The sequence below is a fragment of the Festucalex cinctus genome, chromosome 1, assembly GCF_051991245.1.
Source record: "Festucalex cinctus isolate MCC-2025b chromosome 1, RoL_Fcin_1.0, whole genome shotgun sequence".
NCBI classification, from domain to species: domain Eukaryota; kingdom Metazoa; phylum Chordata; class Actinopteri; order Syngnathiformes; family Syngnathidae; genus Festucalex; species Festucalex cinctus.
The window spans coordinates 52429626-52444646 of record NC_135411.1 but is presented as its reverse complement, the minus strand read 5'-3'; the positions used below and the strand labels follow the sequence as shown (position 1 = coordinate 52444646).

The 15021-nt window shown below is 41.7% G+C and overlaps 2 protein-coding genes across 9 annotated transcripts in view; both read left to right on the top strand.

Annotated features, from left to right (window-relative positions):
* The first annotated feature begins 5829 nt into the window (after positions 1 to 5829).
* On the top strand, positions 5830 to 11015 carry LOC144033291 (LITAF domain-containing protein-like). Of its 2 annotated transcripts, XM_077541319.1 has the most exons (5): positions 5831 to 6046; positions 7489 to 7634; positions 8377 to 8391; positions 10372 to 10516; positions 10625 to 11015. In XM_077541319.1, the coding sequence occupies exons 2-5, from the start codon at positions 7499 to 7501 to the stop codon at positions 10728 to 10730; spliced, it is 402 nt and encodes a 133-aa protein (XP_077397445.1). In that variant the 5' UTR covers positions 5831 to 6046; positions 7489 to 7498; the 3' UTR covers positions 10731 to 11015. The 2 variants fall into 2 exon arrangements, with proteins under 2 accessions (XP_077397455.1, XP_077397445.1); XM_077541329.1 differs by lacking the exon at positions 8377 to 8391 and having other exon boundaries at positions 5830 to 6046.
* A 723-nt stretch (positions 11016 to 11738) lies between these two features.
* spag9a (sperm associated antigen 9a) overlaps positions 11739 to 15021 on the top strand; it is a 31251-nt gene continuing 27968 nt past the window's right edge. For 3 of the 7 annotated variants that reach the window (XM_077541264.1, XM_077541273.1, XM_077541289.1), the window contains exon 1: positions 11740 to 12346. In XM_077541264.1, coding sequence (XP_077397390.1) covers positions 12047 to 12346 — 300 coding nt within the window. In that variant the 5' untranslated portion in view covers positions 11740 to 12046. Of the gene's footprint in view, positions 12347 to 15021 lie in introns of all 7 variants that reach the window. The other 4 variants (XM_077541282.1, XM_077541298.1, XM_077541256.1 and 1 more) reach the window with 3 other exon arrangements.

Here is a 15021-nt window from a genome sequence, read left to right as displayed (position 1 = left end):
GGAGGGGGATGAGTGGAAGACGGCATTTAAGACACCATTAGGTCATTTTGAGTATCTTGTTATGCCTTTTGGGCTAACAAACGCCCCTGCTGTGTTTCAGAGATTAATAAATGACGTCCTGCGAGACATGCTTAACCACTTTTGTTTTGTTTATCTGGATGATATTTTGATTTTTTCAAAGAATCTTAGAGATCACCGTTGCCATGTCCGTATGGTTTTGCAGCGCTTACTTGAGAACCGCCTCTTTGTAAAGGCCGAGAAGTTTGACTTCCACACCAATTCTGTTCAGTTTCTGGGTTTTGTGGTAGAGGAAGGCCACCTTCGAGCCGATCCAGCTAAGATTAAGGCAGTGGTAGAATGGCCGATTCCAACCTCCAGGAAACAACTTCAACGATTTCTCGGTTTCGCTAACTTCTATCGGCGTTTTATCCGAAATTATAGCCAAAGAGCAGCCGCACTAACGCGGCTCACATCCAACAAGGTTTCGTTTAAATGGACCCCAGAAGCCGACTTGGCTTTCACTAGACTGAAACAACTATTTACTCAGGCTCCTGTATTGTACCACCCTGATCTTAACCTTCCATTTGTTGTCGAGGTGGACGCATCGGACTCCGGAGTGGGGGCCGTCCTTTCTCAGCGATTCCCAGCCGACCAGAAGCTCCATCCCTGCGCCTTCTTTTCACGACGTCTCAGCCCGGCAGAAGCAAATTATGATGTGGGCAACCGAGAATTACTGGCCATTGTTCTGGCCCTTCAGGAGTGGAGGCACTGGCTGGAGGGCGCCAAGGAACAATTCACTGTCTTCACTGATCACAAGAACCTGGCCTACATTCGAACTGCCAAGAGACTGAACTCAAGACAAGCTCGATGGGCACTCATCTTGACGAGGTTCGATTTTATCCTGACGTACCGGAGTGGATCAGCCAACACTAAACCCGATGCACTGTCTAGAATTTATGACCCAATGGGGGAAGGACCAGGGAATGAAACTATTATTCCCAGCAACAGAGTGGTGGGCGCGCTCCAATGGGAGGTGGAGAGAAGGGTACAAGAAACCCAGGCACAAATCCCGGACAATTGCCCAGAGGGGAAACTGTTTGTCCCAGCCCGTCTCCGCCCAGAGGTCCTGCAGTGGGGACATGCTTCCCGGATCGCCTGCCATCCCGGCATTGACCGAACACACTCCCTCTTGGCTCAGAGGTTCTGGTGGCCCCGAATGAGACGAGACGTGGCAGAGTTCATCAATGCCTGTGACGTTTGTGCCCGCAATAAAGCATCTCACCGACCTCCGGCAGGCCTGCTTCGTCCCTTGCCAATTTCTTCCCGACCTTGGTCCCACATATCACTGGATTTCATCACAGGCCTGCCTGCATCTCAAGGAAACACGGTGGTACTGACAGTTGTTGACCGCTTTTCAAAGATGGCCCATTTCATTGCCCTGCCTAAGCTCCCATCCGCCTTGGGAACAGCCAACTTGGTAACCCGACACGTATTCAGAATCCATGGCATCCCACAGGACATTGTATCAGACCGTGGACCACAATTCGTATCACGAGTATGGAAGAAATTTTGTGCCTCAATGGGAGCTACTGCCAGCCTGTCCTCAGGCTACCACCCGCAGACCAATGGGCAAACTGAGCGGGCAAATCAAGACTTGGAAGCTGCTCTACGATGCGTCTGTCAGAACCATCCAACAACTTGGTCCTCCCACTTGCCATGGGTGGAATACGCACACAATTCTCTGACTTCCTCTGCCACTGGACACTCCCCCTTCATGACAGCCTATGGTTACCAGCCACCAGTATTTCCTTCACAAGAACATGAGATAGTCATTCCGTCTGTTCAGCACCACCTCCGGCGAGCCCACCATGTGTGGCGGGAGACAAGGGCCGCGCTCTCGCGCACCGCCGCCCGGAACCAAGAGATTGCTAACCGACGACGACTCCCAGCACCAGACTACTGCCCGGGACAAAGGGTGTGGTTGTCGTCACGAGATCTACATTTAGCGGGAGGGTCCAAGAAACTGGACTAGAGATCGACCGATAATCGGTCGGGCCGATAATCGGGGCCGATATTTGACATATTGGTACATATCGGTATCGGTCTGTTTTATTAATCTGACGGCCGATATGAGCGATCCATTTAAAACTCCGTCTTTTCGCTTCGAATGCAGCCCAGAGCGTCTCTGTCTGTTATGGAGTCCAACTCCAGCAATGTAACGCCCATAGCAGCATTTGATTGGTTAGCCGTGCAAGAGCCAGAACCAATCAGTAGTGTATGCCTGTATCACAGTAGCCGGTCACACACGCACCCACGTACACAACGCGACAGACACATGCTTCGAAGGTAAGTTAAAAGAGAAGAGACTCCGCCGATCGTTTCACCATGATAAGCTAAACACATTGAATTATGTTGTGTATTAAATGCACTATATGAATGGAGCTGCATTGCCTTGCATTGAATCCCCGCTAGCTAACAGTGGTGTGTTCAGCTTAGCATGTAGGCTAACACCCAGTAGCTAATTCGCTACTTGAACTACTCGGGGAGGGAATCACACACATTTTCACTTAATTAAGTAAATAATGTTTGTTAGAAAGGTTCCAAATATTAACAGTTGTCATTATTATATTGTCTAGTTCCATGTTAAGAGTAGAGTAACGTCATTATATTTACCTCTCGTGACGCACACATTGCATTCTGGGTCACGTCCATTACTTGTTGCATAGCAGTTATTATGCAGTGAGATGCCACAATGACACTAAATAGCGTTTAGTTACTTTATATTGTGTTTATTTGTCGCACTGGTTTGCCATTGTGTGCCTTAAGCTTCGACGTCGATTTGATTGACAGCTCGTTGTGCACCTCGTTAAAGTCCGCTCCGTAACAAATTAAGTGTCTCAAACACCGTTTAACTACACGAACGTGTCCTCTTCCGTATGTTTGGCATTAGTAGAGAAGTGCACTAAAGTATAGTGTGCTTATTTGCTCGTTTTGTCTCTCTTTTCACGTCATGTCTGCCGTCATTTGGGACATTATCCTCTAAATGGATGCCACTAATATGTAACATCTACGGCCGTACACGGCTGCAATTAATGTTCAGTGATGTAATTTCGTTACGTGCATCATACTTTGAATAATGAGCTCATGTTTGGTGTGTTGTATAACTTTCTCGTGTGTTAGTAACTATTCATGTGGACAGCTAAGATAGTGCTTGTTAATGTGAATTAGCAATGTTGCAGCCCAGTTATTACTTAGACAAGTACATCTGTGCCATTAAGTGATACAGTACAGTACAGTAGTGAGAGAATAGTGTGCCCATATACACACACGTGTCTATAAGTGTAAAACACATTAAACAGCAGAAACTGGCAGCGGTCCACCGCAACAATGTCTGTTTAACCAAGTTATTCTTACTATTATTATAACCAAGTTATTTTACTCAACCCTTTTTCTGCGTTGATTGGGGCATCCTAAGTGGCAGTAAACTACATGATGAAGTGTCTTTTGACAGTTCTCTTGTAGAGAGGAGTAGCATGATATTGCTGTTCTCGATTTAAGATCCTCAGCTTATCAAAACTGTCTATATGGTAACAATAACAATAATCATAATAAGGTCTACAAGAACTGTATGGTGTTCAGGGATGAATAGTTTTTCTCATGGAATTTTTTTATTTATTTTTGCTGTAGTAATAAGTAATGCCACAGCTGATGCACATTTTGAATGACAGGGTTCCTCCTATTACTTCAAAATATAAAAATATAACATTTATAGAATAAAACTACAAGTATCCCAAATGCTATAAAAGGTAATGTCACATTGGCCCCCACATTTAACTCCCCCCGCCACCAACGTCTTATTGCAGATAGAAGGATGTAAAATGAAAAGTGTAGTGTGAGAATCCATTGTAAAGAACGGTTAGGGTTTGCATTATTCAAAAATTTGGTGCCAACATTTTAACTTTTACTGCAAATGAATATCGGCTTCAAATATCGGTTATCTGCCTCCTTGACTACCGATAATCGGAATCGGTATCGGCCCTGAAAAAAGCATATCGGTCGATCTCTAAACTGGACCCACGCTACATTGGCCCTTTTGAAATTGAATCCATGGTCAACCCAGTCTCGGTGAAGCTGAAGTTGCCTCCAACGCTCAGGATCCATCCAGTGTTCCATGTCTCCCTGATCAAGCCCGTGGCTGTGAGTCCCCTAAGTCCTCCAGCAGCTCCTCCTCCTCCTCCACCTAGAGTGATTGACGGCGATCCCGTGTACACGGTGAGGGAGATTTTGGACTCCCGACGTCGAGGGCGAGGTGTGCAGTACCTGGTCGACTGGGAAGGCTATGGGCCGGAAGAGCGCCAATGGGTTCCCCGCTCTTGGATTCTCGATCCGTCCTTGGTCCGTGACTTCCACTCGTCTCACCCCAACAAGCCAGGTAATCCGCCAAGGGGCGTCCGTTGAGGGGGGGGTACTGTTATGTTCTGTGTTGGCTGGCCTGCTCTGTCTTTTTTTTCTGTTGCAGTTGCTCTTGTGACCACTGGGGGGAGCCTAGGCCAACCACACACACCTGCCTTGTGTTTGCTGATTAGCCTCCTTCTTTATGGTCTGCTTAGAAGACACCAGTTTGTCGGACTATTCCTCTTGCTTGTCCCCTTTTCCCAACCAGTCTCGACCTCCCGTTTACCTGCTCCTCGTTCTTGTATCTCGCCTTGATCTTGTGCCTGTTTGGTTTTATTAGTAAGTATTCTAGTTTCGGTAGCTTTGATTCTTGCCTTTTGCAAGCTCCTTTTGTTAGACCCTTTCCGCGTTCGGTGATGTGCGTTTTCTGTTGACTATCATTCTTACTATTGTAAGCTCTTTTTGTTTGGTACTCTCGCGAAGTGTTAGTGTGCGTCTTTGTTTGTTAGTCCTTGCATTTGCAAGTGTGCTATTGTATTTTCGCAGCTGTGTGACAGATTAAACTTTGTCAAACTTGATTTTCTTGTCCGTGTTTTGGGGATCCTCACACACGCTTATAACATGGCCGACTGCCATTGTGGCTGCTTCTCCACATTCCGAGCATCTGCCGGGCGCCTGCCAAGGACCGGAGAACCAGGTTGTCCGCAAGTGTAAACAATCCTGATTGTGCTTGCTGATTTGGATGAAAGACATGCCCGGAGCAACGTTACTGCTGACCCCCCCCGGGGAGAAGTCGGTGTGGCCGTGTTGGGACTGCCTGGAATGTACTTTGAGCCTGGGATCCATTATGGTGACATTACTATGAATTTCTACATGTTTGAAGTTGGATTTTTGTCTGTAATGTATGACAACCAGCATAATGCTGTTTCACACTCATGATGTGGTGGAGAATCGTTCTCACAGGATTCCCTCCTGTGACCTCGCCCTGCTCCCAAACTGACTGTCATGAGGTCTTCTGTCACGTGTTGAGAAATGCGTGTGTCAGAGGAATGTCAGGAGAAGAGCGCTTTACAGAAACATAAACATAACACAACATTAAAAGTACAATGTAATACCAATCACGACAAACCAAAACATTTGTTTCCATTCCTACATACGCTTTGATGTTGAAGCAGTTATAGATGAAAGAGGAGACAAGCAGTCTCATTTAATATATGGTGTGAGCGTGATGAAATCATGAGGATTTTAGACTAAAAATGTGGAATGAGTATAATCACCCTATGCCAACTTCTACTATATAAAACACTTCCAGCTCACTGGGAATCAGAGTGCCTGATTGATTGAAACGTTATTCACACACATTCACAGTACAACTTGAGTGAGTCTTTGACGTCACATGGGAGGTTGGTGGCGGCGATGGGAGGGGCACTTGACAAAGTTCTGAGTAGAACAGGGAGATTGGAACACATGCGATAATACATGGTGTATTGGGCTTATCTCTAGACTGAAGTGCTTGTTTTGTAATCGCCTTGCGCATACTGAGTGCTCTTGAGTTTGTGTTCTCTCTTCTTCCGCCTCTTCACTCACTTGGAGTCAAGCAGATACAGTCAGGAAGGTTCTTCTCTGTCTTTGTTGGTGTTAAAAGCCACAGGTAAGTCATTCTGATTTGATCACATATTCAAAGATATTTAGAGCACCTGTTACTGTTATGTAACTCAATTGTATTTGTGTGAAATTTGAATGTTGATTTAGCTTCTTTCTTTCTTTCTTTTTCTTTTTTTTTGGGTGTGCTTCACGCGCCTAAACAGAGCTAGCAAAGAGTTCAATTGTCTTATTTTGAATAAGTTGTTCACTTGTATCCTTGTTATCTGTGTATTATATAAGGTTAGTTGAAAACATAAGAAGTCATCTCAGTGGTGTGTGGTACAAAATAGGGTGAGGCACTCCAGCAAGTTGGTGGTGAACAAGAGTGCTTGAGTGGCTCACGCTTCTCTAAATGATTTAGTATGTATTTATGGTGAGACTCTAGGATGGCTGGCAGGGACTGACAGGGAATACACAGTGAGCACAAGGTTCGACCACTGGCTGGCATCTGGACTCGTGCCATGCAGGCAACATGATCGCAGCTTTTAAGCATAAGCCATGCCTCGCCCTCTAATCAAATTGATAAGCTGAAGTAAAGTGCTCTGGCTCCGCGTTTCCTGGACCATGGACTCAGAGCGTGGCATTTATCAGGTCACAAGAAATCTTGCATGATACTCAGAACTTTTGAATGGTTCAGCATAAAACATGAAATGGCGACACTGTCATAAAAGGCTTTACTGGGCTGCACAGAGGATGATAATATGGAACTGAAAAATGTCATTTCTCCACGGTCCACTTGTAATTTGGAGTCCTGCACACGGAAGTCTCTAGTTCCTAAATTGATGCAAAAGGTTTATATGGTGGGAAGTTCTCAGGTTACATATGTGAATTAATAGTTGATATTGAAGTAAGTCAGTGGAATCACACAAAGGGTCAAAATGTCATTTTACAAGGAAAGCCTTGACTGTATTCGGAAGAACTACAGTTGTGAAATATATTATGAGTCGTATCCTGGAAAAATTAAGAGGTTGGATGCACTGTACATGCGCCTTGGACACACAATATCAATAAAAAGCGAAAAGGCCAAAGGGTGGCTGCCATGCCATCTCGTTCCATTGCTGCTGATCCTGTTCGGCACATCCCAGCCTATTTAAGTTCAACAATCGCAGCTAGTACAACACTGAACTATGTAAACAATAACACGCACAATGCCCCCCAAAATTGCATTGTTACTCTGTGTGTTTTGGGAAACGGCTCCAAATATTGACTACACATGTATTAGCTAAACCACTCCTACTAAGTCTAATACAGATAGTCAAACAACCATTTATGTGTTCAATGTACTGGATGCTTTTGTTCCGTGGGAGGTGGCCAGAGCAAATGGAAAACAACATAATTCATGTATACTGAAAAGGTGACGTTTCCAAGACACTTCCAAGTGCTCTGTCATTTATCTGAATGTTTTTTTTCTCAAGTTTGTCAAGAAAATATTTGTATTTCCTCTTAAAGACATCTCAAGATGGAAAAAGCATACCCGGGACAAGACTCAGCTCCGCCCTACCCTGGCCCGCCCATGAACTATGGGGGTGCAGCGCCTCCACCTGGGTTTCAACCAGCACTTAATGTAGGACCCCCACCTGTTGGATACCAAGGAGGTCTGTGGATGCCGCCTGTTTAAAATGGCACTTTATTATGACTGTGATTTGGAACATTTTTATCTGAAGTCGTATTGAGCAGAATACTGCTTCGTAGATCATCGGGAAGGCATAGCTTAACTTGTAGCTGATGTCATGTTGGGCTTCTTACAGTATAGCCAAATAGTGTGCATCCACTTTGCATTAATTCCATCAAGCCTCAATAATTACCCATGAACATCTTTAACAGATAAAAATGCATGAAACGCCTCTCACTGTTCAGTATACACAAGGAAACTGTAATTCTGCGAGAACATAATCAATTGCAGCGTCCATTCGTCTGTTAGGTGTATGAAAAAAAAAAAAAAAAAAACTCCATCTACAGTATATGTACTAAAAGTAGTACAGCAGCCAAGACAAATGCTCTGAAATTAAGCAAATAAAATGTTGGGGATGCATTTAAAATGTAAGTATGTGTGTATGTATTTATTTATGTATTTATTTATTCATTTATTTTTTTTAATTTAGGTTGTAAATATGGGTCAATACTTCTGATAGTTTTGCAGCCTGCAGAGAAGGACTTACTAGCCCTGACCTCTCACTGCTGAATGATAATAACAAAATCCAGCTATTTTTTGGATACTACTGTCATGTATCGTATACAATAGCAGTTGAGTTACACAAAGTACTGCAAATTAATGGACATACTGTATTGTTTGATTGTGTTTTCATCTGCCATGTGCTGCTCTCACGGTGGTCCCAGGTACCTCTACCACAGGTAAGAAGATAGTACAGTACATGAAAAGCAAAACTGCCCCCCCCAGGTTTTAAATATCAAAGGCAGTACTGCCTTCAAACAAATCAGCTTCTCAAATGTAGAGTTTTGTTTAACCACAAATTGTTTTGACACACTAAACTAAATTAAACTACGTACACTAAACGGAACTAAACTAAAAAGAACTAAAGTGCATCGGCACCGCCTGAGGTATTTAGGGTGTTTCCAACCTAATCTGCAGCCCGTGACAGCCCGTGTGCAACACAATGAAACTTTGTTTGGCGTTGTCATAGCGTAGATCACATTTTGGGATGTGTTTCATTGACACTGAGGAATTAAAATTCCTGTCACAGCATATTGTTAGGTACACATCATGATAGAGTATCCTTCACAATAATGAATGACCAACTCAAGCACCAAATAGACTGAATTAAGTGCTCATAAAATGCTTGTATGACGTCAATACTGTCCTGAATGCATGTAGGTGATATTAAGTGACTAATATCACGTGACCGTTGCGATACAGTTGGTACCATCTGCTGGCCAATTTATGTCTTTGCAATATACAGTACAAAGACTTGCTGTTCCAATAACGTAATCTGTACACCCTTAGAAATGTAAAGAATGTCCTTAAAACGCATATTTTCCCCCAAGATCTGTTGTGGTTTAGGTTTTGTTTTTGTCATCTGTGTTTGGTTTGGTCTTAGTTTTGTCTTCTTGTCATTGAACGCATCATCCCAGTCCCCTTGTCTTCCAATCAGCACCCTCTGCAGGTGTTTGTTCTTGTCTAATTAGTCTGCTCCTATTTAGTTCCCTCCTTCCCTGCACTCTTGGTCGGATCATTGGTTTGTGTCACAGTCTTTGCCATTCATCTCGGGTCTTCTAGTATGTTTTGTTTGTTACTTTGCATATGAGTTTTGGTCTTTTGTTACTATCAATTTACTCCTTGTGCCTTGCCTACCTCTTAGTTTATGTCTTTGGAAATTAAATCGCTTTTTTTTTTTTTCTTTTTTTTTGTTTGTTTGTTTGTTCCCAACATCTGTAAGCCAGCCTCGCCTCCCTGCTTCTTGCATTTGGGTCCTCAACAACCCCCACTATACCTGACAAAATCAAACCAGTGATGAAGATTAAAAAAAAATGAAATAAAATAATTAAAAAACGACTGTGTACACACACTTCCTTTTTTCTATTTCATTTCAGGTTTCATTTGGACAGACATGAAACCATCAGCATTTGATGGCTTAGACTTTGTAAGCATTCATTCATCCATTTGCTCAGGGCTCGCCATATGACAATCATATAAAGTAAATTCTTGCCAGGTGGTAAATTTGCAATATCTGTTTCAATTTCAGTGGGCTTGGAGAAGACGTGCTTACAAAAATTCAAACTTAGACTATCAAATGCTGATGGTCTTACATCTGTTTGAATGATCCCTGAAACAAAATAGAAAAAAAGCAACTGGAAAGTATACGTTGGGGACATACTTCAGTCTTGGGGGGAATATACACTTTTAGTTCTAAAACTAATAAGAATTTTTTTGTACTAAAATCTCTTAACTTCATTCATGCAGGGATGTCAGATTTATGAGAAAAGTCACAATCGTATGAGAGCTTTGTTGGACCAAAAAAGCTAAGGTAGGGAAGAGCAATTAGTTTCATTGTCATTGTTTAATTGGCTGGTTAAATTGTACAAACATAATTTATTGCAATTTAGGGGGCCCACAAGCTATCTCTTGCGTACCTCAGTGTCCCCACATGCCAGTTGGAGAATCCCAGTGCAAATAAACTCAAGTGTATTTCGGTTTTAAGCTCGACGTAAAACGACAACTCACTTTATATGTCCAAAGTAAAAAGACCAGACATATATGCACACTAACAATGATGATTTTCTTTGGTTGTCTTCCATGGCATTGTGTAAAAACAAAATAGACATAAAAACAAACGGGCAATAATTGTATGATATTTTTTGTTCCCCCAACTACAGTGACTCACGTAGTGGTATCACCTACCATGCAAGACAGCCCCGCACAAGCCATATGCCCCCACTGTCATCAGACAGTGGTCACCGAGACAGAGCGCACCCCTGGCCTGATGACCTGGGCCATCTGCGGAGGCCTCACCCTCTTCGGGTAAAGAGGAGAAAATACACAAAAACTAACTATGCCATCAGATATTGATAAGCTTATCATCTTGCTTCCACACTGAAAACAACTTTTTCTTTTTGTTTCCTGTCTCAGGTGTTTTCTCTGCTGCTTTATACCATTCTGTGTGGACTCCTGCAAGGATGTGGAGCATCACTGTCCAAACTGCCACAAACTCATCTACGTTTACAAGCGATTATAAAAGATCCCAGATTGGGAACTTGATGCTGATCATGACATTTCCAGAAGTGAATGTATTTGACAAAGTAAACAATGCAAATGCTATGGTCTGAGTATTTGCGATGTGTGGATGTGGCATTGTGGCATGGCAGATGACATGAATAAATTATTAATCAGTCAGTGGAAAAACATGTAGGCATAAGTGACGAATATTCAGAAAATGAAATGTGTATTGTCTCTCAGGAAGACCATTTCAACAGTGCTATTATGCTGTGTAAACAAGAATAAACACACATGCAATTATAAACTGTATATGTTTCCACATTTATTAAGCTGAAAACAGTACACAAAAAAAAAAAAGATAAGAAGGGGTGTGGTGAAAACGTAGTTAACAAAACGTTTAGTTGTGTTAAACAAAGCTGCTAAACTGCAAAATATCCATAACTGGGCTAAACTATTTATGACATTCTCATGACGTCATGGCGTGATCTCGTCAACAACTCAGCTGTTGCAATGGTGCATTCAAGGACATCTGGAAATATTATATAAACTGTAAACTTAAACTGTACGACGTAAAAACGATTTTTGTAAAATAGCAATAATAGATTGATGTTAAGTAGAAGAATCCCTCTTTGTTCGGATATAGAGCTCAAAATCGGCTGACGTAAAATGTTCCACTCTGTTACATGCCAAGACTGGCTTTGTAATATCATGTGGGAGAGTCTTGCAGTGCCGCACTTTGGCACAGGGGGGCGGTGTTGGTTAAGAAAGAAAATGGAAGCTGCGGCGCGTGCTCTGAGCGCACTGTATGTTGGTGGAAAAAAAGCTAAAATAAAGTTTGTGCGGAAGCAACGAAAAGAGAACCTGCCTGTTTATTCTCTGTACCACGGTTATTAACAGGTCAAAGGACAGGGGAAGAGGATTTAACAATTATCAACTTGCTATCGTTCAAATACACATTTCTAATAAATAACACTTAAGCAGGATGCGGAATTGTTGATGAAGTGTGTAGCCAGATGATCTGATATATATCACGAGTGAGAAGAGTGCGTATAACGCATGGCTTTTTGTTTGTGCACGTTTGTATTGTGGAAGAGCGCAGCTTGTGGAGTAGTTCCTGAAGGCATCACGGAGCAAGAGAGGAGGGGAAAAGGAGGAAGACATCCACGTCGTCTCCTGCATCGTAACGGGGCCGGTCCGGTCGAGTAATGTTCTCGGTGTGACTGCTTAATCCAAGAATCGCGTAAATGTGGTCATAGTGGCAGGGAAACGGGAATACAGCAATACAAAACACACACGCTCCTATCTGGATAACACGAAGAGGACTACAAAAAAATAATGGAGCTGGAAGACGGAGTTGTGTACCAGGACGACCCGGGGACATCAGCGATGATGTCTGAGCGGGTATCGGGCCTGGCTAACTCCATTTACCGCGAGTTCGAGAGGCTGATCGGGAAATACGACGAGGACGTGGTGAAGGAGCTCATGCCGCTGGTGGTGGCCGTCCTGGAAAACCTCGACTCGGTGTTCGCGGAGAACCAGGAGCACGAAGTGGAGCTGGAGCTGCTCAAGGAGGACAACGAGCAGCTCATCACCCAGTACGAGCGGGAGAAGGCGCTCAGGAAACACGCCGAGGAGGTGAGACGATTCGTTGCGAACATGAGCCGTTTTATTATGCTATAGCCTTTGTTAGCTTACCTGGGAATTAAAATGCACTTGACCGGGCAGCGTCCAGCTCTGCAGCGGATGTAAACAAAACACGGTCATGCTAATGTTACGATGCTAACGTGCTCGCTGTAAAGTGTGCGTTCCGTGGCACAGTGCTTTTCTTCTCCAGTCCTTAACACGCGCCCAAATGAACTCCATGGCCTCCCAATGCACCTGTTAATCGCTCACCTCTCCAAGTCAGTGAAGGCATCACAGCCCTGCTGTGAGACCTGCCTGGACTGGTGTGACTCAGCAGTTGAGGCCATCACTGAAGAAGAATGAAGAGCTGGATTCAAGGGACACAAGCTGACAAATCAACTTTAATTCCGTTTTATTGGCATTATTAGTGCCATTTATGATTTGAATCAATTTTTCACCACTTCGCTGACAGATCAGTCAGTGATTCGACAACTTTTTACACTAAGACCAAAGTGTTCAATCCAAAACGAAGAATTTATTCCTACAGAGTACAACAACATCATTATGGATAACCTGTACGCTAACACCAATATGAATGTTGTTCTTTAATAAATGTTTAAAAAAAAAATATCTTCCTAAAATGCAAATGTATTTCAGGTGTGTTGTTTTTAACTAATTCACTGCCAGCTGTTCTTTTTTTTTTTTGTAAGCAAAGTTAACCCCTTTGGTGCAACAAATAGTTGATGAATCAACAAATTATCAAAAATAAAAAATAATCAATGATATTTTGATGATTGATTAGTTGTTACAATACCTTGTTAATCTAAAATTGTCAAAATTCTCCAAATTTCAGCCTCTCAGGCCTCTGTGATTGGTGATTATTTCGTATTTTGTATTCGTATAGGTGCAACAAATAGTTAATGAATAAACAATAACCAATAATAAAATTAATCAATGATATTTTGATAATTGATTAGTTGTTACAATACCTTCTACCTATAATCTAATATTGTAAAGATCATCCACATTTTAACATCTAAAAAAAGCAGCGGGTGGGGGTGATTATGTTGTACTATGTTCCTGGTCCCGTCATTCTTTTCCAAAGTAAAAGAGATGTTTGCAAATCAATGTCATATTTTTATTAAACGCAGAAGATAATCAGTTCTCTTTCACGAAGGACTATAGAAATCGGTGAGCAATTACTGTTGATATGCTGAAATCAGAGGTTTGGATAATTTTAAATTAAAAAATGGCTCTAAACGATTACTCAATTATTAAAATAGTTGGACATTAATTTAATAATCAATTACTTGTTGATTAATGGATTAATTTTGACAGCTCTAGATTTTGCTAATTGTAGTTAAATGATATCTTGGTTGACAGTTCAACAATCAATGCACTTACTGTTGTCCAACCTTTTTTGCTCTGTCCCAACAGCTATGACACTGCCTGACGTTTACCTTGTGCCGGTCACGCATTGTTGTAACATTGGAAATACTGTATACCGCTAGAAAACTCAATTTGCATTGTCAGACTGGTGAGTGGTGATTCTTAGATAGGAAAGCAGGAATTAGTTCTTGTTACAGACAGTCAGTGCCAATTGCTTTCTGACGATTAGATAGGGATGCGAATTTGGAAGTAAATAGAAAAGAATTTAACTTTTAAATTCCCTTTCAATGGGTTTCTTGTATGAATTGCTATGACTAGGGCTGCTCGATTATGAAGAAAAATATTAATCACGATTAATTTGGTAATAATTGAAATCACGGTTGGAACAATCTTTTTTTTTTTTTTTTTTTTGGTACAAAACAAGAAAATGTTTCAACATGAAAAATATTAAGACAAATAAATAATTTGAAACACTTTAATTCTGCAAATTACTTTTGGACCAAACATTATTTATTAAGTTAATCATTTTAAAAATAAAAATGGTGCAAATATATACATTTAAACAACTCAAAATTAGTATTAATAATAATCCCGGCCAAAACATGACATCTGGTCACCCTAGCAATACAGTAACTTAATTTAGCAACTCCAGCCATATTGTTGATAACCAGTACGCGTCAGACGAAGCCGATAATTGATTTAAAAAAAAATAAAAATCCTTGTTAAAAATAATCTCAAATTAATTGTTAGATAGATTCTATTTAGTCGCCCAGTCTCCATTTGAAATGGATCAAATGATGGTTGTCTCAAGGCACTTATAATTTGTAATATGTCAGCTTGATGACTTTACAATAAGGAGACTCAGCAGATCAAGGAAGCCAAACAGGAAGTAAACTTTTATTCTTCCTCCAACAGGAAAAAAACTGAAACAATACCAAGACTTTACCTGCCACATAGACCAAAAGGTGGCACAACAAATAAGAACAATGCCGTCTAACATGGTACCAATTGTATGATATGCTATAGAAATGTAATTCTACTAACAGTGGGACTGGTATTAATATACAGTACATAGTCATACTATTATATTGTTTGATATCGGAATAGAATTTGAATTTGAAAGTTAGTATTTTAGTAACTGAAGAAAGTGGAAAGGTTGATTAAGTAAGACTCCTTCAGGAAATAGAAATCACGTGTTTACGCCGATACTAGCTGGGAAATGGGTTGTGAGAATATGAGTCTCCTGGCTGAGTTCCCCCATGTGACCAATTATATGATGAGACTCCGACCTTCTGTCA

Excerpts from the sequence above, each read along its gene's own strand:
- LOC144033291 (XM_077541319.1), top strand. The coding sequence starts at position 7,499 with ATGGAAAAAGCATACCCGGGACAAGACTCAGCTCCGCCCTACCCTGGC. Across the intron at positions 10,517-10,624 it reads GGAGGCCTCACCCTCTTCGG|GTGTTTTCTCTGCTGCTTTA; the intron begins GTAAAGAGGAGA and ends TTCCTGTCTCAG.